Source organism: Quercus robur, chromosome 6 (genome assembly GCF_932294415.1).
Source record: "Quercus robur chromosome 6, dhQueRobu3.1, whole genome shotgun sequence".
NCBI classification, from domain to species: Eukaryota; Viridiplantae; Streptophyta; class Magnoliopsida; order Fagales; family Fagaceae; genus Quercus; species Quercus robur.
In genome coordinates, this window is record NC_065539.1 from 52,831,702 (window position 1) to 52,856,229 (window position 24,528).

General features: G+C 33.2%; 1 protein-coding gene, 3 long non-coding RNA genes and 3 other non-coding genes across 13 annotated transcripts; 3 read left to right on the forward strand and 4 right to left on the reverse strand.

The window, feature by feature from the left end:
- Positions 1-1,536: 1,536 nt before the first annotated feature.
- LOC126689454 (uncharacterized) lies at positions 1,537-22,921 on the reverse strand. Of its 2 annotated transcripts, XR_007644522.1 has the most exons (3): positions 22,633-22,921; positions 2,120-2,205; positions 1,537-2,017 (listed from the first exon to the last, which is right to left on the reverse strand). It is a non-coding gene; the product is annotated as an uncharacterized LOC126689454 (long non-coding RNA). The 2 variants fall into 2 exon arrangements; XR_007644521.1 differs by lacking the exon at positions 22,633-22,921 and having other exon boundaries at positions 2,120-2,342.
- Positions 2,296-4,053, forward strand: LOC126689452 (uncharacterized). 6 transcript variants are annotated; one of them, XM_050384649.1, is made up of 3 exons: positions 2,302-2,386; positions 2,738-2,852; positions 3,268-4,053. In XM_050384649.1, the coding sequence occupies exon 3, from the start codon at positions 3,314-3,316 to the stop codon at positions 3,818-3,820; it is 507 nt and encodes a 168-aa protein (XP_050240606.1). In that variant the 5' UTR covers positions 2,302-2,386; positions 2,738-2,852; positions 3,268-3,313; the 3' UTR covers positions 3,821-4,053. The 6 variants fall into 6 exon arrangements, with proteins under 6 accessions (XP_050240601.1, XP_050240606.1, XP_050240603.1 ...); XM_050384646.1 differs by having other exon boundaries at positions 3,281-4,053; XM_050384647.1 differs by having other exon boundaries at positions 3,287-4,053.
- Positions 7,066-7,261, forward strand: LOC126690652 (U2 spliceosomal RNA). Its single transcript, XR_007644697.1, has one exon. It is a non-coding gene; the product is annotated as a U2 spliceosomal RNA (small nuclear RNA).
- On the forward strand, positions 7,678-11,764 carry LOC126689455 (uncharacterized). The gene is made up of 4 exons (XR_007644523.1): positions 7,678-7,887; positions 8,164-8,263; positions 9,754-9,846; positions 11,486-11,764. It is a non-coding gene; the product is annotated as an uncharacterized LOC126689455 (long non-coding RNA).
- On the reverse strand, positions 16,911-17,629 carry LOC126689457 (uncharacterized). Its single transcript, XR_007644524.1, has 2 exons — positions 17,330-17,629; positions 16,911-17,241 (listed from the first exon to the last, which is right to left on the reverse strand). It is a non-coding gene; the product is annotated as an uncharacterized LOC126689457 (long non-coding RNA).
- On the reverse strand, positions 17,441-17,635 carry LOC126690663 (U2 spliceosomal RNA). Its single transcript, XR_007644707.1, has one exon. It is a non-coding gene; the product is annotated as a U2 spliceosomal RNA (small nuclear RNA).
- Positions 22,716-22,911, reverse strand: LOC126690648 (U2 spliceosomal RNA). The gene has a single exon (XR_007644693.1). It is a non-coding gene; the product is annotated as a U2 spliceosomal RNA (small nuclear RNA).
- Positions 22,922-24,528: the final 1,607 nt, after the last annotated feature.

Genomic DNA, 24,528 nt, shown 5'->3' on the forward strand with positions numbered 1-24,528 from the left:
TTTATCTCTTCAAAGCTTGTAGTGAGCCTCTGAAACTTTGAGTCTTTGACAACCTTTGTATCCTCATAGGTTGTCTGGAGAATGGTCCAAGCCTCCTTAGTAGTTTCAGTGGAGGATATCTTATTGAACTCCTCATTGGTGACAGCACTGAACAATGCATTCAAAGCTCTGCTGTTGAAGTTTTCCGCCTTAATCTTGGTATCATCCCAGTCGGCTGGTGCTTCTGTAGGCTTAGTCCAGCCTAACTGCACAGCTTGCCACACTTTCTCATCTAAAGACTGCAAGAAAGCTCTCATGCGTACTTTCCAGTATGCATAGTTAGTTCCATCAAACAAAGGAGGTATGATTAATGACTGTCCTCTATCCATGACAAACAGGGATCAATGGATCAACATAGCAAAGATTAAACCCTAATCAGAATATGCCCGCTCTAATACCACTTGATAGGCCACAAACTAAATGACCCCTTCTGATAGAAATTAATTAATTAATTAGCCAAGTTATTAATTAATCAATTTAACATGCAAACGTGTGGTAGCACAAACAAATCACCAATAAACTAATAATGCAGCGGAAAATAAATAACACGGTGATTTGTTTACGAATGGGGAAAACCTAACGGCAAAAACCCTACTGGGTGATTTTCAGGTCACCACTCCTGAAACTTCACTATTATCACAACAAACGGTTACAAGTAAAGGAATCCAAGTACCTTACCAACCTACAGTTGAACCCTTACCCCAATACCCAATTGAACTTGTTCTGTAGTGACAGTTCCCCTTTCTGATGCACGACTCCCAGTACGTGACTAACCAATTGTGCGGATCCCAGTACGCGTTTTTCATATATATATATATATATATATATATATATATATATATATATACTAATCTTCTAAAAAAACACCTAAAATTCAGAGATGTTCTCCATAATAATGATAGGAATGAGATGTTTTTTCAAACTAAATTCACAGAAGTGCTCCTTAAAAAATTTGAAAAATATAACCAAAAATTAATTTTAAAAATTTACATGGTAATTGATTTCTATGAAGTCAAGTACCATTAAAAAAAAAAAAAAACACCTACTTGGTTTAGTCATTTTAAAAAATCAATAGTCGTTTAACATGCCATCTCTCTCCTTCTAATACTAGCATCCATTTTTAATACTACTCACTAATCTCACCCCTCTCTCTCTCTCTCTCTCTCTCTCTCTCTCTCTCTCTCTCTCTCTCTCTCAACATGGATCCACTCTCGGTGGTCCGCGACTACACGATCCAAAACGAGCTGGATCAAATCGTCAGGTACAACGACGAGTTCCAGTTTGGGTTACTCTAGTACCAATCAACTACACGCCAACTATAGATGAAGTCAAAAAATCTAAAGATTTACTAGAAGACATGACCATAAGAAAATATCTTGTTGTATTGCGTATCAAGTCAGAAAATCTAAAGATTTACTAAAAGACATGACCATAAGAAAATATCTTGATGTGCTGTATGACTTATGTTTACTAGCAGATGACATTTCTTTGCGATCATAACAAGAATTTCACAATCTCATTAACCAAATGGAGAGATAGGATCCGCATGCGTGAAGCTTGGTGGATCCTTGTAAACAGTATGGCTCCCACGAATTAAAATAGTTGTACATATCCATGCATTATTGGGACACCTATTCATGTATTATTGTACTATGAGACTTCTATTGTACAAGTTAAATGAAGCAACAAGAACTACCGAGTTATACCAAAACACAAGTTTTATTAATTCAACATGATAAAGGCAACTAGGCAAGACTGTCAACGATTGCTCTTTCACTCCACACTCTTCCTCTTTTCTTTTTTTTGAGCAAACACTCTTCCTCTTTTATATAATACTAGGAATGGCTCTGATTAGTCTTCTTGCACGAACAAACTGGTACAATAATGCTACCCGTTACAACCAGGCTTCACATGGTGAGTACAATAATTGGCTGACACTTCACATAACTGTTCGTGGATCATTTGACATGGTTGGATGCTGCACATATCAGACGGTTAACAACAAATTAAATTTCAAATACTTGAGCACTAATCAATCAGCATTAACACACAAAGATACCAGAGTCAAAATCAGCTCTACCTTTATTCTACACTATTAATTCAGCTGTGATTAACATACAGAAAGCAACTGACTGCAGCTTAATGGCTTAGAAAACATAGAGAAACCTTAATGGCTTTAGAAAACATACAGAAGATTTGGGTCATCCACATAAATTAAGCAAACATGTGAAGCTTCGTACTAGAATTTATCTGTCCTGAAAACTTGATTTTCCTGTTGGTGTTGCTGATTGAAGCTCTGTCATTGATGCGACATGCTTTACTTTTAGCTTCAAAGAGTGGAGTGAAGGTAAAGCTGATTTTGTCCCTGGTTAATATCTTTTGTGTGTTCATGCTGATTGATCAGTGCTCAAATAATTGCAATTTAATTTATTGTGGGAATTTAGTCGACCACTTGATGAGTGTAGCACTAGCATCCCCACTAAAAATATAGGTGGATATATTACCACATTGAAAATTTAAAGATGTCAAATGATCCAATATTTTCCATGCAGAGTGTATTTGTGTCCTTTAGAGTCTTGTGAAAGTAAAGTCCTACAAAATAAACACCTGAAATTAGTAGGACATCTATGTTATGTTTGGATTGTACTAATTCTGATCCTTCTAATTTAAAAACTGACTTTTTAAGCATAATAAACAGCTTGGAAGATGACTCATTAGACGAACTCCAACCAATTGTACAGATATTCCTACTTTGTCACTAAAGGGCAAAGCTTGGGTCTAGTACACTGGACCCAACACAATATGAACACATGGTAAATTTTAATCATGTATCTGCATTATATTGGATTTAGTGCACTATCTGTATCCGCCACTAAAAGCATCTGAGTTGTGTGAAGTGTCTGCCAATTATTGTACTAGCCATGTGAAGTGTCATTGTAATGAGTAGAATTATTGTACTAGTTTGTGCACACAAGAAGATCTTCAGAGCCTTTGCTAGAATTATAAAAGGGTACGAGTATGAAGTGAACAAGCAAAACATATGCAGTCTGCTTCCTTTGTTATGTTAAACATGTTTGAATTAATAAATTTTGTGTGTTTTGGTTCCCTAGTTTTTGTTGCTTCTTTTAACTTGTAGTTCTATTGCTTGATCCTTATAAGTTATAACCTATTCTTTTCTATATATTTATTCTCTCTTTTTCCCCCCTAAATATTTAGCAATCACTTTAGTGTTTGGTGTTAGCTACAGGCCCAAGATATTAGAGAGATTAATAAGATGGAAATCAAACTACGCCCCTACCAATTATCTGATGTGGATGACTTCATGGAATGGGCATGCGATGATCAAGTCATACGCACGAGCAGACTAAGGTACTACACTTCAAGAGAAGATGCACTTGATTATCTTAGGGAAGTTGCCATTCCTCACCCATGGTACCGGGCCATATGCTTGGAGGACCGTCCAATTGGATTCATATGTGTCAAACCAGGGTTTGACTATGAGATATGTAGAGGGCAAATCAGCTATGCTCTTGGATCAAAGTATTGGAACAAAGGTATAACCACAGAGGCAGTGAAATTGGTTATTTCTAGTGTGTTTGAAGAGTTTTCAAATATGGAGAGATTGGAAGGCTTTGCTAATGTGGAAATTAAGGCCTCACAAAGAGTTTTGGAAAAGGCTGGGTTTCAAAAGGAAGGTGTACTTAGGAAATATGTCATTGTCCATGGGAAGACTATTGATGTTATTATGTATAGCTTTTTAAAAACTGATCAAACTAATTGAAGAATTGCGAGAAAATCCTTCACAACGCTTGGAGCAAAACTCGTGTCCTTAGGCCATGATTGAAGCTGCTATTTAGGCAAATTCCTTTGTTTAGGTCCTAAAATTTGTGTTTTTGCCTTTTTTAACACTTTATTTTTTAAAATTTCCATTGTAACTTTTAAATTAAAGTCAGAATAATGTCTTGTCTATTATGGGACATCTCCTAGAAATATTAGTATTTAGTTTTGCAATTATCTCATTTTGCCACCTAATTATGTGTTTAACACAAATTAGGATTTTTGGTGTGTTTTCCTAGCTATCCCAAGGTTTATTTTACTATTTAAACACATTGTAGCCTACAAGGCAATTCAAACTTTTGTCTCTTTATTTCCTGGTAGACTTCAGACTAATCTCCTCTTGTGTATTCAAAGAACCCTCATGGATTCAAGTGTTCTGCTTCTTCTTGTGGCTTTCGTCCAAATTAATAGGTAACCTCATGCTACTATAATAGTTTCCTTAGTCGATTACTTTACCATGTCAAGAAGTTTTGGTGACAACCAATGCGAAAAATGAGTAAATTAAATGACTATACATGCTAATGTCTTTGGTGCAAGTTATGAGACCATATGCACTAATTGTGGTTATTTTTATGGGATTATACACCCTAAGAAAATAGTCTAAACCCCCCACATTAACGAAAAAAATGCTTCCCATTGTGTGCACAAGTATCGATCTCTCCATGTGATTTGAAGAAAAATTAACGTATTTGCTATTATAGAAAATGTCGTGGTTGAATGTTGAAACAAAAATAAAATAGGATTCTTCACACAAAACACACAAGATTCAGAGCAAGAAAAAATGAGAGTGGAATAGATTGTTTTGGCAACAAAGAGTATTTTCACAATGAAACTTATGTGTGATAATTTATGCATTTTAGACTGCTTTGGGCTATTTGAAAACCCACACATTCTTAACATTTAATTTGTTTTAGTTCCTAAAGTTTAGAATTTAACCTTATCACTTGAAATTAGTAGGACATCTATGTTATATTTGGAATGTACTAATTCTGATCCATAAAACTTAAAATTTGACTTTTGTATTGTTGTTGAGGAATATCATAATAAACAACTTCGAAGATGACTCAATAAATGAATTCTAACTAATGGTAGAGAGATTCCTACTTTGTCACTGAAGGGCAAAGCTTGAGTCCAGTGCACTGAATCTAAAACAATACGGACACATGCCAAATTTTAGACACAGTATTTGTATCGTATGGGTCTAATGCTCTAGTGCACTAGATGCAAGTTGTGTCTATCACTAAAAAGAGTTGTGTGAAGTGTCGGCCAATTATAGTACAAGTCATGTGATGTGTGGTTGTAATGGGTAACATTATTGTACTGGTTTGTGCGTACAAGAAGATCTTCAAAGCCTTTGAGTATCATAAAAGAATATGAGTTTGAAGTGAAAGAGCAGAACATAGGCTCTCTTTTTCCTTAATTATGTTAAACATGTTTGAAGCTATAATTTTTGTGTTTTGTTCCCAAATTCATGTCACTCCTCGTAACTTGTAGTTCTAATTCTTGGTCTTCAAAAGTTATAACCTATTCTTTTCTACCTAAATATTTAGCAATCATTTTAGTGTTTCGGTGTTAGCTACAAGAACAATGCATAAAGATTAATATAATCAGATGGAAATCAAACTACACCCCTATCAATTTTCTGATGTGGATGGATTCGTGGAATTGGCATTCAACGATCAAGTCATTTGCATGAGCAGACTAAGGTGCTACACTTCAAGAGAAGATGCACTTGATTATCTTAAGGAAGTTGCAAATCCTCACTCATGGTACAGAGCCATATGGGTAGAGGTGGTATTATGGTCACTACTAATATGGGTAGAGGAGGTATTGTTTACTTTTATTTTTATTTTATAATTTCGTAGTAAAGGCCCTAGAGGGAGGGATAAATTAAACCTTAAATGTTTCTATTGGAAATAACAGAAAGTATTAGTTGAATTACAAAACTTTTATAATTTTGTTTATACTACCTCCATTGGTTGGATATCTACAACATTTATATATACAATAATTCATGGGCATCTATATCATTTTACAGAGTACGATATGGTTGGCACCTTGCTATTAATTATTCCATTTTTAGCAAATTATTCTTCCTTTTTCTTTAAGAACCAAATTTGATATGGCTGGAAGAATTTTTACCTCTTTTTCTCCATCATGCTATACTAGTGGCCATGTCTTCAATTGATTTGTTGGTAAAGCTTGAAAAATCAATTGGTTAATAATTCCCCATTCTTAATCTTCAATGGCTATTGATTTCAATAATCCTTTGTGAAGATTGATATATTTGTGTCTTCAAAGCAAGTGGGATTTTGCTTTCTCAAATAATACGATTCTTTTGTTTTTTTCAAAATTTAGATTTAAAATTTCAATTTCTAGAAGATAAAAAATATTGACAAATTATTATTATTATTATTATTATTTTTTTTTTTTTATGGTACTCAAATACCAATCAACTACATGTCTAACTAAAAATCAGAGTAAAAAAAGTTGAAGATTTGACATGACCACAGGAAAAACTCTTGATGTGTCGTATCTCGTATGACTTATTTTTAATGGCAAATGAAATAGAAGTTTTATCTCTTTGTCATCTTTAGACAAAAAAGAATATTACAAACTCATCAACCAAATGGAGGAATGAGATTTGCACATGTGAAACTTGGTGGACCATTGTAACAGCAAGGTGCTAGCCAAATCATACAATGTGAAAAAATACAGATGCCCATGAATAATTGGGACACCTATATAGATATTCTTTCGTTCCATTTCTCCTCCTATAAAAGGAGTGTAATTCTTTTGTAAGAACCCAATGAATGCAAGAAGCAGTCTTCTTCCATATTTCCATGTCTTTATCTTTGTGTTTGTGTTACTGATATCAAAGCCTACTACCCATTTAAATAATAAAAATCTAAATCTACTATTTTTGAGTAAGTAAATAAGTGAGATGCAGTCTATCTACTATCCCTGAGAGTTTGTAAGGTAGTTTGTATTACATTTTAAGTAATGGTTCTTCGCCTGCAAATAATAGCATACGCTAAGACACCTTCCTGGTTAAGTGCATAAGAGAGATACATTGAATATGTGCATCCACTCTTGCTGGTTTCAAATGCTGAGTCCCACATTGTGTAAGAGAGAGAAGGAATAAACAAAGCCGAGGTATAAAAGAGAAAATCAGAAGATGGGCAAATCATACCTTTCTCGGCCTTTTGGCTAAGATCAAGTGTAGTATCTGTTCTTATCAGTTTAATATCTGATATGTGGGTCATAGGCCCACACGATATTAAATTTATTTCTTGAGGGGAAGAGCCCACCACAGTAGCTTGCTGCTGGGGCTCTTAAGCGTCGCCCATGCGTTGCACTATTGCTCGGGCCTGGCGCACCCCATCCAATTCTAATCTAAAAGTTCGAATTTGATTGAAGCATCACAACTTCACAAGTTTGTTTTCCTCTGTGCGGGTTTGATGTCCATTAAGTTCTAGTTTGTTTGGTGTAATCTATATATATGTATAAAACCGAAGCTTTTGAAGCTCCTACAATTTTCCACGTCAGCATTATTTATAAAAATATAAAACCGAAACTTTTGAAGCTCCCACAATTTTCCACGTCAGCATTATTTATAAAAACCGAAGCTTTTGAAGCTCCCACAATTTTCCACGTCAGCATTATTTATAAAAATATAAAACCGAAACTTTTGAAGCTCCCACAATTTTCCACGTCAGCATTATTTATAAAAATAAAATTATTAAAAATAAATAAAACCCTAAACATCGTAATTATGTCTAACCCAATATCTATTTCTCCCCAAAACAAACCCAATAATCTTCAACTTCTAAACAATACCCGATACAAACGCAGACGCCTTACCCTTCTCTCTCTTTCTCTGTCTCTCTACCCTTCTCCTTCCCCAAAACCCAAACGCCAATCAGATCTAACAGACCGCCTCTCATGGGACATTGGGACAAATCAGAATCATCTAGCCCAGAATCATCTGGCCGTTGGGAGGACGATATGGTATGTTAGGTTTGGTTTTTGATTTTGTTATTAATCTTGATTTGCATTGCTTTAAATTTTCAGATCCCACACCCTCCTTTTCTCAGCCTCTCCGTTTATCAAGTTCCAAAATCAACCAAAGCCTCAACTTTGAACATACCCATTTGTATATCAAGTTGAGGCATACTTCAATTTTATTTTCTATGTATATTTAAAAATTTTGGGGTTAATTCTTCTGTGTATTTCCGTTTGGCTATTGAGTTTGAGTTTATGGTCTGCAATTTTTTGCATTTTTAGTTGTTGCCGTTGGTTGTAGAGAAAAGCTCAGAAATTAGGCCCACTCTGTGATTTCTTTTTACCACCGTCAGAGACCAGTCTTTCTCAGACACTATTACCAGTAAGTTTTCTAATTTTGTTTTATAAGTTTTCCTATTAAATATGATTTAGGGTTTTGTTTGGGAGTGTTTTCTCTTTTAGATTGATGGGTTTGGAGCCCATAGAACTGATTTCTTTTATTTTTCCCTTTCAGTTGTACTGCTTTGGATTTTATTTCTTAATCTTCTTCTCTTTTACTATTATAGAGTGAATTGGGGAATTAAACCTTTAATTAGCAGTCGTTGGATTTGAAATAAACTCATTCTATTTTGTAGAATAGATTAGGTGATTACGTTGGTTGTCATTACTCATTAGGATGTTATTATCTCATTAGCCAATTGTTTTGGTTATTTTAATTCTAATTAGTTTGCTATTTGAATTATTTTCAATTGGATGTAATACATATCATGGCTGTATTTTATACGGAAAAGTGTAGAAATAAAGATCATTAGAAAAATTAAACCAACACTGTGTCTTTTCTCTCATTAAGGAGATTAGACATCTCAAATTGACTAAAATCCTCTGTTCTTTTCGGTTGCTAAGGAAATTTTGCATGCAAGTTACTCATATGCAGTCAATGGATAATTTTGATAGAGGAGGTACAGTACTTTGTCCTAATTTACTGTTGGTAAATGTATGATATAACACATAAAGTTGTTAATCTAAGCATTTTTTATATTCTCTTTTTTTGTGTCTTCATCATCATTGTTGCTAATGATGCTTATTACAAAGCCAGTACCCGTTTTCCTTTTGTTTTCATTGTGGGATAGGATTTTCTTTTATGTGAATTTATGTTTTTCATTTGGTAAAAGTTTGGGTTTTAATTATTACCAAAATGAGAGGGTGAAAAACTATTCTCTTTCTTTGAATAGTGATCACCTCAATTTGCAAAAGAAACTCTAAATTCCACTATTGGCTACAACCTGCTAAATCTTCTAATTGTTGACGTATGCTACAAGATCTCATGTTACTTCATTGGTAGATAGGATTTTATTTTTAGCAAATTTATGTATTTCATTTGGTATAAGTTTGGGCTTTAAGTTTTCCAAAAAAAAAAGTGGATTTAAAACTGTTCTCTTTCTTTGAATTTGTTTTCAATACTATCAGATTTTTTGGTAATTGTATTGTCAAAGCTATTCATATGTTTTTTGTATTTTAATTTGCAATTACCAGTACTGTTTAGTGCCTATGATTATGTTCGATGATAAGTTAGAATTAAAGCTTTTAATTTTGAATGTAAAAGTCTAACTTTATATAGGTTCTCAAAAAATATAATTGGGAAACTTTTTTACAACAATGGAGAGGGGAATTTGAACCATGTTTATCCTATAAATTAAAGCAACTACCTTATGCAATAAACATATAAATATAATGCATTTTGGCTAAATTTTGATGCGTTTTGGGATGATACAATTATGTAATTTGATTTATGTTATCAAGATGTAATCTACAATTTTACATTGAAATTTTATTCATAATGTTCTACTCATACCAAAAGAATATATTCTGCAGAGTGCAAAGGCAGATATTAATGTGGAGAAGGTTTTCTTTTCAAAAGCAAGGGATATTAAATGAAGGCTTGCTGATACTAATTCCAAGATTGAGGTATGTGCGCATCAATAACTTACTCCATCAGTAATTTGACAATTTCAAGCACACTTTGCAATTTGGTGTTGGTATATAGTGTGTCATATAGTTAGATGAACAGCCTACATTAAACTTAGAATTTTTCAATATTTACCCAACATTAATATCTAATTATCCAATTCTATTAAATGAACATGTCCTAAATGGATTATATAGTTATTTTGTAATTCATTCTAAATTTTGAAACAGACCATATTTAAAATAAATAAAAAACAATTTAACATACTTATCATTGCATAGGTGTTCACTAAAGGCCTCTAATAGGTAAATTGATTTCTTATTCTTATATGATTTATCTTTTCCAGTGTTGGAGCTTAAATACTCTAAAACATTGAAAGAGAAAATCAAATAACTTATGTAGTAGGTGATTGATGGAAGATGTGATTTGCAAATTGTCCCACTGTCTACATTTATGAATGTTGAGAAAGAAGACATTTGAGGTCTTCTGCTTAGGCAATTGTACTATCGCATGCTGTTTTAAGAGCCATAATTTAAGAAAAAAGTTTCACGAAAGTTTCATTTCATATTTGTTATACAAAATCCTTATTTAAAGCATTAACATTTTTATTTTATGTTTTAGTATCAATTAAAATGTCCTCTTTTTTTATTATAATATGATCTACGTTTTATTTGTCTAATTAAATAAGGAAAACAATTTATTTATTTTTATGGTAGTAGGTAGACGCCTTACAATTGGTAAACAGCTGAACATGCATATACATTACCCTTATCAATTTTAGTATCTTCTACTTGGGTTTTTACCAAATTTTTCTTTTTTTTACTCTCTGATCTTCCATGGAAATTCGGCAACACCTTATTAAAAGATAAGAAAAATATGATTATATTCTAATAGATACTTTCCTATGTTTTTTTTTTTTTATTGGATTTTGTTTTTAAGTAAAATTTTGATTTAGAAATTTTTATTAGACATGTTTAAAGGAAAAAGAAATGATAAGAGCTATCTAACGCTCATTCACGTGATCTAGATTTTAGATGGTAGAACTAATTTCGCATTTGTATGTGATCTTCATTTGGAATCAATTTAACATTAACATTTTGTTCTAAATCTTCTGATATGTCCAGGTATGCAAAAAGATCCTCAATGGCTTGGTTGCTTACAATATTAGAACCATAAAGACTTTTAACAGAGAAAGCATGAAGTCCATAAACAAATGGTTAAACTATTTGACTTTTGGTTTATTTTAGGATTATAAATGTTATTTTGAGCTATGAATATAAATTTTTATGATGTTATGAAGAAAGGTTTTTGTTTTTCTTTTGCTGTAAGTTTAATTTTTTCCCGTTATTCAAATTATGTTAATATATATTATTATGATGAAGTATTATTTACTTTTGATGATGTTATATAAAAAAAGAAGTGTACTTTTGATGATGCTATACCGTGTTTTCATTCTTTTTCGTCTTTTTCTCCAATTGCAGTATACCGTGTTTTTTGTACCAGAAATTGGGTCTTATGCCAAAAATAATAATTGAATCAAGAAACTAAACCTACATTTAGAATTCATTTCTATCTAAACTGCACTATGATTATTACAAAATCATTGATTTAACTCTCTCCTTTTCTGTTTTTGTGTAGGTGATTTTGTAGATTTCCATGCACCAATGTATATCTTACATGCCCACATTGCTTATCACGAACCAAGAACTTGTGCTACAAATAACAAAATAATGTTATGAACAATTTTAATGTTGTAGCTTCATTGATGGTATGTACTTAAAATGATTTCAAGCAGCTTCATTGATGGCATGTACTTAAATGATTTCAAGCAAATGCTTCAAATATTGAACCTTACTGTATTTTAAATTTTTTCCATAGAGAGTGGCTTGGCTGAGCCTAATAGCACTGTTTCGAATAATTGTGTATTACTTTCAACCCAACATTTGGTGTTTTTGAAATTGATTGTATGTCTTATTTAAGATGTATCCAAAGAGTTTATGAAATTTGCTTTGAATTGTTTATAAAGATAGTTGAAACTGACATATATAGGCATTTCGTTTGATTCCTTTCAAATAAACACTCTTTCAAACTACTACTATTATTTGCTAAACACTCTCTCAAACTACTACTATTATTTGCATGTACTTAAGATGTATCTAAAGGAAATTAGATGCATCTAACACAAATATATGTTGCTGCAAATGATCTCCTCAATAGTTTCCAAGAAGCCAGCATAATCAAAATTGGGGGCCATAAAGAGTAGATAAGCAGAGATACTTATACTATTTGTCAGCAGTTTCTTTTCAAAGTTTTGAATATTGTGTTTATGAGTTGTTTCTTATAAGAGATAGTGGCATAGTGCCCCATGTGTTTATGTGGCATATTATTCCCTAGCAGCAAATGCATGGTCTTGCTAATGCTGTCATGAGATTATTTACACATTTAAATATTTATGTTATCAATAAAAATTTTTATATGATTTATATTGGTGGTAGACTATAAATTGATTTGCAATTGAGCATTATGTGACTTCATATTATGCCCAAATTTGTGTGAGCTATTGGAATGTTGGCAATAATTTTTTCGTCGACAGAGAGAAACCAAGGTGTGATCTTTATGTGTTATGTGAAACACTCTACATTTATAATCAAAGAACATATTTTGCGCACTTTGTATGATTATTTGTAATTGTTATTTAACCAACTATCCCGTGCATCGCACGGGTTAGCGACTAGTTATAATTTATTTCTGATAGTCAATATAAAATGCAACAAGTTTCACGCTCTAGATTTTTATTTACTACTTCGAAGGGTATGCTCACAATTCTAGAACGTCAAAGTATTGGTGTTGATCTATGAGCCACAATAAACTATACATATCTAGATAAAAGACTTATCTAAGACATGATGAACAATAAACTATATTAGATATAAGACTTATCTAAAACTTGATGTTCATCAAAAGTTTGTGGCTTAAGTTAATTTAAAAGAGAGTTAAGAACTTATAACTCAACTGACTTTTTTTTTTGGTTTTTATTGGATACGTCAAAGGGTTTCTTACATTGAAAGAAAAACAATTACTTAACTCAGCTGACTTTTTTTTAATGTTTTTATTGGAAGCATCTAGGGTTCAGTTATTCCTAAATAGAAGAAAAAAGTTACTTAACAAATGCTTGGTGGTCCTTGTGGTCACAATTAGGTAGGGTAGTCACGGTTTTCACCACTCCTCATTTTCTTTTTATAAGCTAGAAAACAAAGTAATACATAAGTTCTTTTATATGGTGATGTTTATGACTAACTCAATTGACTGCTTTTTCAAATCAAATAGCCTAGATTCCCATAATTTATTTTTCTAATAGAGCTTTTATAATTGTATAATTAATATTAAATAGAACCTGTTAGGACATATGTGTTTCACATGTTAAGAATATATGTCATGATTTTATGTAATTGGCTTATCTTTTGACAAAACGCACTTTACTTGTATTTGGGTAGATTTAGGATGTATTTAAATACTTCAAGAAACCTTATTTCAAGATTAAGTATTGAAGCCTTCAAGTCTATTTAAGAAAACAAGTTCAGAGTGCAAAATTATTAAAGCTCGACAGCTGGCTCGATAGCTGCATCTATCGAGCTTAAGGAAGCTGTTCTACATTCGGTGTGCTCGACACCTGCTCGACAGCTGCTCACACCTTCTATTTGTCGAGATTTAAAATTTTCAGAATTCCAATATGATTTTCTTGGGATCCATGAATTTGTCTTTGAGCTTTCTTTTCTCCTAACCCTAGACATATAAAAGGATCAGTTTAAGGGCCGTCAAAGTGTTCACAAGTTGCACAAACTTTGAGCAAACTCTGTTCATGCAAATTGTGACCAGAGACGAAGTTCTTGCCCTAGTTCTTCTCTTTCTCTTGAAGAAGTTGCTGTGTATGTGCACCGTAGGGTTTTGTGACCAAGCATCTTCTTGATCTTCATCGTGTGGATGAACTGAAGAACTTTGCAACCAACAACCTTCTTAGTTGGTGATTGAAGTCGCGTACTGGGATCCATGCAATTAGTTAGTCACGTACTTAGGAGTCGTGCATCGAAAGAGGAATTGTCACTATAGAATGAGTCCAATTGGGTATTGGGGTAAGGGTTCAACTGTAGGTTGATAAGGTACTTGGATTCCTTTACTTGTAACTGCTTGTTGTGATAATAGTAGAGTTTCGGGAGTGGTGACCTAAAAATCAACTGGTGGGGTTTTTGCCGTTAGGTTTTTCCCATCTGTAAACAAATCACTGTGTTATTTATTTTCCGCTGCATATTTAGTTTATTGGTGATTTGTTTGTGCTACCACGCGTTTGTATGATAAATTAATTAATTAATAACTTGGCTAATTAATTAATTAATTTCTATCACAAGGGGTCATTCAGTTTGTGGCCTATTAGAACTTCCACATCAAGTAAGGACCTTGAATTTCCAATCTTGATGTTCTTCTTCCCTTCAAGACAATGTTGTTTTAACGTTTTCCCCTTGGATGCACCATCATTCAGAATCACAAGTTGGTTGTGTGAGATTTGTTTTTTGGTTTTCGTTGCAATGATAGATAGATATTTAGTGAAATATGATTCTTTTTTTTTCTTATTTACATGTATCACAGACGAGCAGTGGATTGGGATCCATAATAAGAGGTACACTATTATGTCCGGTATTCCATTAGTTCTAATAAAAAAGATATTGAATAAGGTTATAGTTTAAGGCTACAACTAATTTTATAACTAAATTTTGTCATTTTAAAAATAACTTCACAACTCCCATTAAAAAAAAATTCATAACATGAGAACCTCTCCTATAAAAAAAAAAAAAAAAAAAAATTAATACTATTTATTAGTTGGAGGAGGGAAAATTTCAACCAATTAAGCTACAAGTAAAATTCTAGCTTCATAGGCTCTTGTATTTTTTTTTTTTTTTTTGGTTAATGATAATAATTTGCATTGATTATAATTTGAGATTACTACATTTACTAAGCACAAAAACACGTGAATAGTGTTCATAAACAGTGTTTTGCTTTTACAAAAATATTTTACTACAGTGTTTTTAGCAATAAATTTTTAGTTTTCAGCAAATAAGTGGTATCTAGACAAATCTTAAGAGTATGATGAAAAAATTATTTAACCCAAAAACGCAAAATGCTTGTCACATCCCTAATTTTTAAATTTTTTTTTGTGATTCGATTTTTATGCTAAAACAAACGCAAATTTTGAGAAATATGAATGATCAAGATAAATGTATGATTTTAAAAGATTACTGTTCATAAGCATAAAAGGACATTTATCATTTATGTGAGAAGCTTTTTCATTGATGAGCTGTGAGTAGCTTTTTTTTTTTTTATCAGTAATCAGTGACAAAACCAAATTCAGATACAACCATGGGACCACAATAATTAGGGCCCGTTTGGTAGAGGAATTTGAGTAATGTTGTTTGTAGTTTTTTGAAATACGAGTAAGTAAAAAAGTGTGGAAATATATGTAATGTTATTTAAAAACTGAAAATGAGTTGTTTAACAACTCTACCAAATGGGTTGTAAAAGATGCAAATGACCCATTTGAAAAAAAAATAAATGAAGGCCATGTGGCTCTGTAAGAGGGAAAAAGCAAGTGAATAGAAAATAAGAGTCTGTTTGATACAACATATGTTTTCAATTTTTAAATAACATTACACGTATTTTTATACACTTTTTCATCCATTCGTCTTTTCAAAAAAATTGGAAACTGTTATTTAAACATACATATCAAACGGATCTTAAGTGGTCGAGAAACTATTTCATTAAGGTCACTCATTCTCACCTCACCGTGAAAGATGGTTGAAAAATCATCCTTTTGTTTTTTTTAACGATTTTTTTTTTTTTTTAATTTCCCCTCATAAATCTAGCACCCCACCCGGTATACTATCTGAAACTTTATTCTTTCATTTCTCGATGCTTTGTCCTCCAGTACCCCCATCCATCCCCCTCTCTCTCTCTCTCTCTCTCTCTCTCTCTCTCTCTGTGGAAGTTGGATCTCCATCAGATCCTCTCATTCTCTGTCTCACCGAAGAGCTGTGGAAATGTTGATACCTCATACCAGTCCAAGAAGCTGGTTTCAACACTAAGCATGAGCATTCAGTAATTTTCTCACTCTCTCAAGCCTAGCAGATCTGAAAAAAGAAGAAGATTTTTTAGCAAAAAATTTGTCCTTACCCACTTAAGACCGGCAGATCTGAGAAAAAAAAAAGATTTTTCTACAAAATAAAGCTCCATATGTTGATCTGAAAGGTAGGCTTGAAGGTGGGCAATTGTATACGCTTGCATATGTTGGTCGTCTTAGCGCCATGCATGGTTCGTGGCTCTGCAAGGGGTATTACAGTCCCAACCAATTTGTCTGCGTTGTGGAGCTCACTGCAACAACAACTGCATGAAATGCATGGTGGTGTGGCCATTGACTAAGGTTATAGGCTAAAACTAATTTTGTAAAAGAGCCCTCGTTAATTTGCCCCGCAGTTTTGTTTTTTATTTTACCGTTTTTTTTTGTCGCCTTATCTAATGGATCCCCTCTCAACGGTCCGTGACTACATGATCTGAAATGAGCTAGATTGGATCGTTCGGTACAACTACGAGTTCCGATTCGGGCTACTCTAGTACCAATCAACTACTCGCCAACTATAGATCAAGTCAAAAAATCTAAAGATTTACTAGAAGACATGACCATAAGAAAATACCTTGATGTATTGTATGACTTTTCTTTACTAGCAGATGACATCTCTTTGCCATCATTACACAAAAAAGAATATCACAACCTCATTAACTTACACAAAAAAGAATATCACAACCTCATTAACTAAATGGAAGGATATGAGATATGCATGCCTGAAGCTTGGTGGATTCTTGTAATCAGTAATAAGGTGCTAGCCATACCATACTTTGTAATCAGTATAGACGCTCAAATTAAAAAAGTTGTACATGTCCATGCATTATTGGGACACCTATTCATCCTATGAGACTTGTATTGTCCCTCATGTTAAATGAAGCGACAAGAACTAGGGAGTTACACGAAAACACAATTTTAATTGATTCAACATGATAAAGGCAACTAGGCAAGAGACTGTCAACGTTTGCTCTTTTTCACACTCTTCCCCTTTCTTAATTACTAGGAAATTAAAGGCTCTGACGAGTCTTCTTGCACAATAATGCTTACAACCAGACTTCACAAGGTGAGTACAATAATAGGCTTAGACTTCAGATAACTGTTCAATAACTTGTCCAACATTTCAAACAACTCGGATGCGATTGGAATAATTGCATTTACTTTCATAAAGACTCGAAGGATGCAGATGCACTCTACATGGATCATTTGACATAGTTGGATGCTACACTGCCTACACACATCAGACGGTCAACAATAAATTAAGTTTCAAATACTTGAGAACTTATCAATCAGCATTCCAGAGTCAAAATCAGCTCTACCTTCATTCTACACTGTTGATGCGGCTGTCATTAACATACAGAGCTTAATGGCTACAGAAAATTTGGGTCATCCACATAAAGCAAACATGTGAAGCTTTGAACCAGAATTGGGTGGGGTGCGCCAGGCCCGAGCTATAGTGCAACGCATGGGCGACGCTTAAAAGCCCCAGTAGCAAGCTACTGTGGTGGGCTCTCCCCTCAAGAAATAAATTTAATATCGTGTGGGCCGATGACCCACATATCAGATATTAAACTGATAAGAACAGATACTACACTTGATCTTAGCCAAAAGGCCGAGAAAGGTATGAGTGTTTCTGTCACACATGCCATCTTTTATTGCCCAACTCGTCTTGGTTTTCCTCTTCTGGAGGCAGTGTGGGACAATACTGCGGTAACCCATATACACTTCTTTTTTACATCTAATTTTGTATTTCTGGCTGAGATGTCAAATACAAGCTCAAAGTTAAACCAGTTTTGTATCAACAGATTCGATTCTTGTTATTGAGTCTGATTAGGCTATTGAGTCTAAAACAGATCGAAACTTTGTGTATAATAAATAATTTACGAGATTATCAAAATGATGCAGCGTACTGTCCAGAGAGAGAAAGGAAAAAAATAATAATAATAATAGTAGAGAAATTTTTGCAGCATTAGTAGCAGGAAATGTAGCCTGTTACCATTGTAAGGATGATGGATGCTAATGACAACATTCAATATGTTACGATTCCGAAGATGATTGTGGCTTCTGCAGATTCAATATAGAAACATTATGGTTTAGAGTTAATTTATACATGACACAAGGAACATTCTTCTTTAATCAAATAATAATATCTTTTGAATAATGCATTTTATGAATGTTTTCATTTAAAAATTTTAAAGTAAAAAGAACATTTAAAGTTTTAAACCATATCATTTTTTAACTAAAAATTTTAAAAAAGTGACATGATCGATTAGTTTCACATTAACAATAATACAAATTTTACTACATATAAGTCTTACAAATTTATATTTATATAATATCTAAAAATTGAAGTGTAATATTTATTTTTGCTACTACTTTAGTCTATTCGGTCAATTGGGTCCACTTCAGTCCATTCGGTCCAATTTGGTTAATTCAGTCAATTTGGTCCAATTTATTCCATTCGTTTCACTTTTCTCCAATTCAGTTTTATTCAGTCCATTTTATTCAACTTCGGTCAATTCACTTGGTCCAATTTGGTCCACTTTGATCTTATTTGGTAAATTGGTCCATTTCAGTCCATTTAGTCGAATTCAATCTTATTCCGTCCATTCGATCCAATTCAGTCCAATTTAGTCATATTTGGTCAACTTCGGTCCATTCCATTTACTTAGGTCCATTCGGTCTTGTTCCGACAATTCGATCCAATTCTGTCTTATCGGTCCATTTAGTCCATTCCGTCTACTTGGGTCTATTCGGTCCTATTCATTCCACTTCAGTCCTTTCGGTCCATTTGGTAGACTTCAGTCCACTATGGTGTTATTCAGTTCAATACGGTCACATTTAGTCCACTTAGGTCCATTCAGTCTGCTTGGTCCAATTCGGTCCACATCTATCCATTTAGTTTATTTTGGTCTAATTTGGTCTTACTCGGTCCATTTTGGACTAATTGTGACTTAAATGTATTCTTTTTGTAGGTTGCTTTTTTAGTTTTGGGTTTTTTTTTTTTTTTCCCACAAATTTTTTTGGGCCAAAATTTTTAGTTTTAGGCTAAAAATTAGGCATTAGAAATTAGAGATAGGGGCCCCAAAAATGAAATAAAAATAATAAATATTCCAAAGATTATCTTAAAATTCAAGTTTCAATAGTATAGACATTATACTTTTATTTGGAAAGAAAAAAAAATGCTACAATTCTAAATGTATATAACAATTTAAAATTAATGTAACATGTTACATGTTGGAATGAGGGTGTACTTTTTAAAAAAAAAAAATATTCTTGATATGTTCAAATTAGTCAATTGATTATGGAATATTAAAAGGCCTTTTAATAACATCATCTTCATTTATATATATACCACTATGTATTGTTGTTGAATGCAAAATACATTATATGTTCCATTACATAAAACTTATAAAAATAGAAAATACTTTTAAATAACACATGCACTATTTAACCTACAAATTTTACATTATATTCTTATCAAATAATTATATTACATTTTCTCCGGTTTGCGACTAGCATGGATGAAAATGAAAAACATTCTTAAAGAAATTAGAAAGGGAAATAGTTGATCCTTTATTTTTCGACAAATAAACAAAATAATCATATAACATCTTCGAATTAGGGATGGCAATGGGGTGGGATGAGGCCGAAGGATGGGGTCTTCACCCCATCCTGAATGGTTTTGTCTTACCCCATTCTCACCTCCTCCTGCACGGTGGGGCAAATTTCCTTGACCCATCCCCAACCCTTAGGGCTTCACAAGGCCCCACCCCGCATTGCAAAGCTTTACTTCGAATTAATATGTCACACCTTGCTACATAGCTATTAAATTTTTTTTTAAAATAATAAAAAAAAAAAAAAAACTTGTTTCATTAATATAAACATACTTAAAATTACAATTAAATTATCAAAATAAATTTTAATAAGGACTGAATAATTTTATCCAAAGTGTTTAACAATATAATATCACAATAAAATAAAATAAAATAATCTTAATATTCATGCATTTAAATACTTTGTAATACAAACTAAGTTTTTAATACTAATAGAACGGGGTGGGGCTAAAAAGCCTAAACCCATCCCCACCCCGCCCAAATGTGTAAAAAAAAAAAAAAAATCTTGCTCCATTTTTGCCACACCAGCTTTGCAAAGTAAGAAAAAACTCTCGTGGGGTGGGACGGATCAGGGCAGGGCAAGGAGAAATTATCAAGCCTACTTGAGATTTTGTAGGTTCAAAGGCCAAAAGAAGTAGTTATAAGTAGTTATTGGAACTCACCCGTACGCCTTTTTTTTATAGTTAACATCAATGCAACCATTAGTGAGGACAAAGCTTGTAGTAGCAGTTGGCAAAAATAATAAAGGAGAAGTCATCTTTGTTTAGACTGAGTTTATTGATGTTTAGGATCCTCTTATAGCTGAAGCCAAAGCAAAACTCATTTTTGTAGAAATATCAGAGGCTTTAAGAATATAAATACACAAACTTTGACAGGATATGTTTATTGCACACGTTATTTCTAGAGCAAAATTGTGTCTTGAAACCTTTTCTGATTGGTCCATAAATCATACATATTGAAATTTTGTCAAAATTGAACTTGAAACGGTCTTACAATTTTGGCTTAAAAAGTAGACTTGGCAAACAAATCGGTTGGTCATGCTTTGGTTTAACACAGTATGGTACAAGTCAAATTGAGTATGTGTCAAAACAATTTTGGACCATCGGATTGTTATTTGTACGATTCTTACTCTGTCTTTTATACATTAATCCTTAAGTTTATAATTCAATAATCATTAATTCAATAATTCCATTAAAAAAAGAGATACACACACGTAATCTTATAATCTTATGCATATTTGTAGAGCTATTTACTTGATCGCAGACATTTTTGGAACACCTCTAATAGAAGAATAAATAGACAATTATTAAAGAACTTATTGTAAACCTCCTTCAGATATGAATTTATCTAATTTAGAGAGGAAGAATTTGCAACAATGTCTCAATTTCAATTCAAACACGGGTTTGATTCGCACCCCTTATTTTGAGAAATATTTACCCTCATAAAAGAGGGAAAAATGGAGTCTTTGTCTCAAGAAATGCCTTGAGATAAGGTAGATGTATAGAGCATTTCAACGAGAGAACATTTTCAACTCTCTCAAAATGGAATCTATTCCAAACATATATGTCATGTTTCCTTACTTCGGCAGAGTACAAATATCTAAATTTGATATTTTTAGATACTTTTTCAGACATATTTACAAAAAACGACAACTGTTTAACATGCCAATTCTCTCCTTCTAATACTAGCAACTCTCTCTTTCTAATACTAGTATACACGACAGCTGTTTAACGTGCCAACTCTCTCCTACTAGTATCCACTTCGGTACTACTCACTAATCTCCACCGATCTTCACCTATACAGAAATTTTTTTTTTTTTTAAGACACCTATATAGATTCAAAAGTGGGTGATGGCAATGGTAGTAACCATGCCATAATCTTTGTATGAATAAGATGGTTATGAAATCATAAGTCCATAACGCAAATTTCAACACAAGTGAATAAGCTACGACTTTTTTCCGAGTATCAAAATCAGTCCATAATTGTTGGGTTAAAAAATAATTATCGACTTAAAAACACAATTGTTTAAGTAAATAGAAGAGTAGGGATTCTGGGACTTCCAATGTACCAGTTGATCAATGTTTGAACTGGAATCGTCCGGTACAACGAGGAGTTCCAGTTTGGGTTACTCTAGTACCAATCAACTACACGCCAACTATAGATGAAGTCAAAAAATCTAAAGATTTACTGGAAGACATGACCATAAGAAAATATCTTGTTGTATTGCATATCAAGTCAGAAAATCTAAAGATTTACTAAAAAGACATGACCATAAGAAAATATCTTGATGTGCTGTATGACTTATGTTTACTAGCAGATGATATTTCTTTGCGATCATAACAAGAATTTCACAATCTCATTAACCAAATGGAAGGATAGGATCCTCATGCGTGAAGCTTGGTGGATCCTTGTAAACAGTATGGCTCCCACGAATTAAAAAAGTTGTGCATATCAATACATTATTGGGACACCTATTCATGTATTATTGTACTATTAGACTTGTATTGTACAAGTTAAATGAAGCAACAAGAACTAGCGAGTTATACCAAAACACAAATTTTATTAATTCAACATGATAAAGGCAACTAGGCAAGACTGTCAACGTTTGCTCTTTCACTCCACACTCTTCTCTTTTCTTTTTTTTGAGCAAACACTCTTCCTCTTTTATATAATACTAGGAATGGCTCTGATTAGTCTTCTTGCACGCACAAACTGGTACAATAATGCTACCCGTTACAACCAGACTTCACATGGTGAGTACAATAATTGGCTGACACTTCACATAACTGTTCATGGATCATTTGACACGGTTGGATGCTGCACATATCAGACGGTTAACAACAAATTAAATTTCAAATACTTGAGCACTAATCAATCAGCATTAACACACAAAGATACCAGAGTCAAAATCAGCTCTACCTTTATTCTACACCATTAATTCAGCTGTGATTAATACACAGAAAGCAACTGACTGCAGCTTAATGGCTTAGAAAACATGGAGAAACCTTAATGACTTTAGAAAACATACAGAAGATTTGGGTCATCCACATAAATTAAGCAAACATGTGAAGCTTCGTACTAGAATTGGGTGGGGTGCGCCAGGCCCGTGCAGTAGTGCAACGCATGGGCGACGCTTGCGAGCCCCAGTAGCAAGCTACTGTGGTGGGCTCTCCCCCTCAAGAAATAAATTTAATATCGTGTGGGCCGATGACCCACATATCAGATATTAAACTGATAAGAACAGATACTACACTTGATCTTAGCCAAAAGGCCGAGAAAGGTATGAGTGTTTCTGTCACACATGCCATCTTTTATTGTCCAACTCGTCCTGGTTCTCCTTTTCTGGAGGCAGTGTGGGACAATACTGCGGTAACCTTTGTACACTTCTTTTAGATCTAATTTTGTATTTCTGGCTAAGATGTCAAATACAATGCTCAAAGTTAAACCAGTTTTGTATTAACAGATTCGATTCTTATGATTGATCCTGATTAGGCTATTGACTATTGAGTCTAAAACAGATCGAAACTTTGGGTATAATAAATAATTTACGAGATTATCAAAATGATGCTCCGTAAGTGGCTGTCCAGAGGAAAAAAAAAAAGAATAGTTGATTTTTTGCAGCATTAAATGGCAGGAAATGTAGCCTGTTACATTTGCAAGGATGATAGATGCTAATGACAACATTCAATGTGTTACAATTCCCAAGATGATTGTGGCAACTGCAGATTCACAATATAGAAATATGGTTTAGATAATGCGAATGTTTTGATTTAAGATTTTGAAAGTAAAAAGAACATTTAAACTATATCATTCATTAACTAAAAATTTTACAAAGGCAATGTTTGGATCCACGTTTAACCACGTTTGCGTCTGCGTTTGTTATAAATTGCTGGGTTTCTGTTTTTTTTTTTTTTTTTTTTTTCACGAGTTTTGTTTTGGAGTATTGCGGTTACTGTTCAATGAACAGTAACCGCAAATGTTGACTTTCTACAGTGAACAGTGCACATATGCACTGTTCACGGACCCACAAATTACACTTTTTATCAACTTTTTCATTAAAAATGGGTCCCACGGTACTATTCACACATTTAAAAATTATTTTGCTACAGTGTTTTCAGTTTTCAGTTTCAGCAAAATAAGTTCTATCCAAACACACCCAAAGTGACATGATTGATTAGTTTCCCATCAATAATAGTACAAAATTTACTACATAAGTCTTACAAATCTATGTCTATATAATATTTAAAAGTTGAAGCGCAATATTTATTGTTGCTATGTTACTTTTAAGCCACATTAGCATAAAACTTTGATCCATTCAGTCAATTGGGTCCACTTTAGTCTGTTCGGTACATTTAGTATATTTAGTTTTATTTGATCCACTTCAGTTCAATTCAATCCAATTTGGTTTTATTCTGTCCATTTTGGTCCCCTTCGGTCTACCTTGGTCTTATTCGGTATATTCGATCCAATTAGGTCTTATCGATCCATTCTGTCTATTTGGTCCACTTCGGTTCATTCAATCCATTCCAATACTACGGTCCATTTGGTCCACTTCGGTCTATTCCTTATACTTTGGTCCACTTCAATCTTATTCAATCTAATTCGGTATATTCAGTTCACTCTGGTCCATTTCGGTCTCTTTCGATCCATTCAGTCCACTTTAGTCTTACTCAGTCTAATTCGGTCAATTAAGTCCACTTGGTCTAATTCGGTGAACAACTGTCCATTTGGTTCACTTCGGTTCAATTCAGTCTTATTCGATCCATTTTGGATTAATTGGGCCTAAAATTTATTCTTTGTAGGTTTCATTTTTAGTCTTAGGCTGAAAAAAAAAATTTTGGGCCAAACTCTTTATTTTAGAACAAAAAAATACAAAAAAAAAAAAGAAAAAGAAAAAGGCA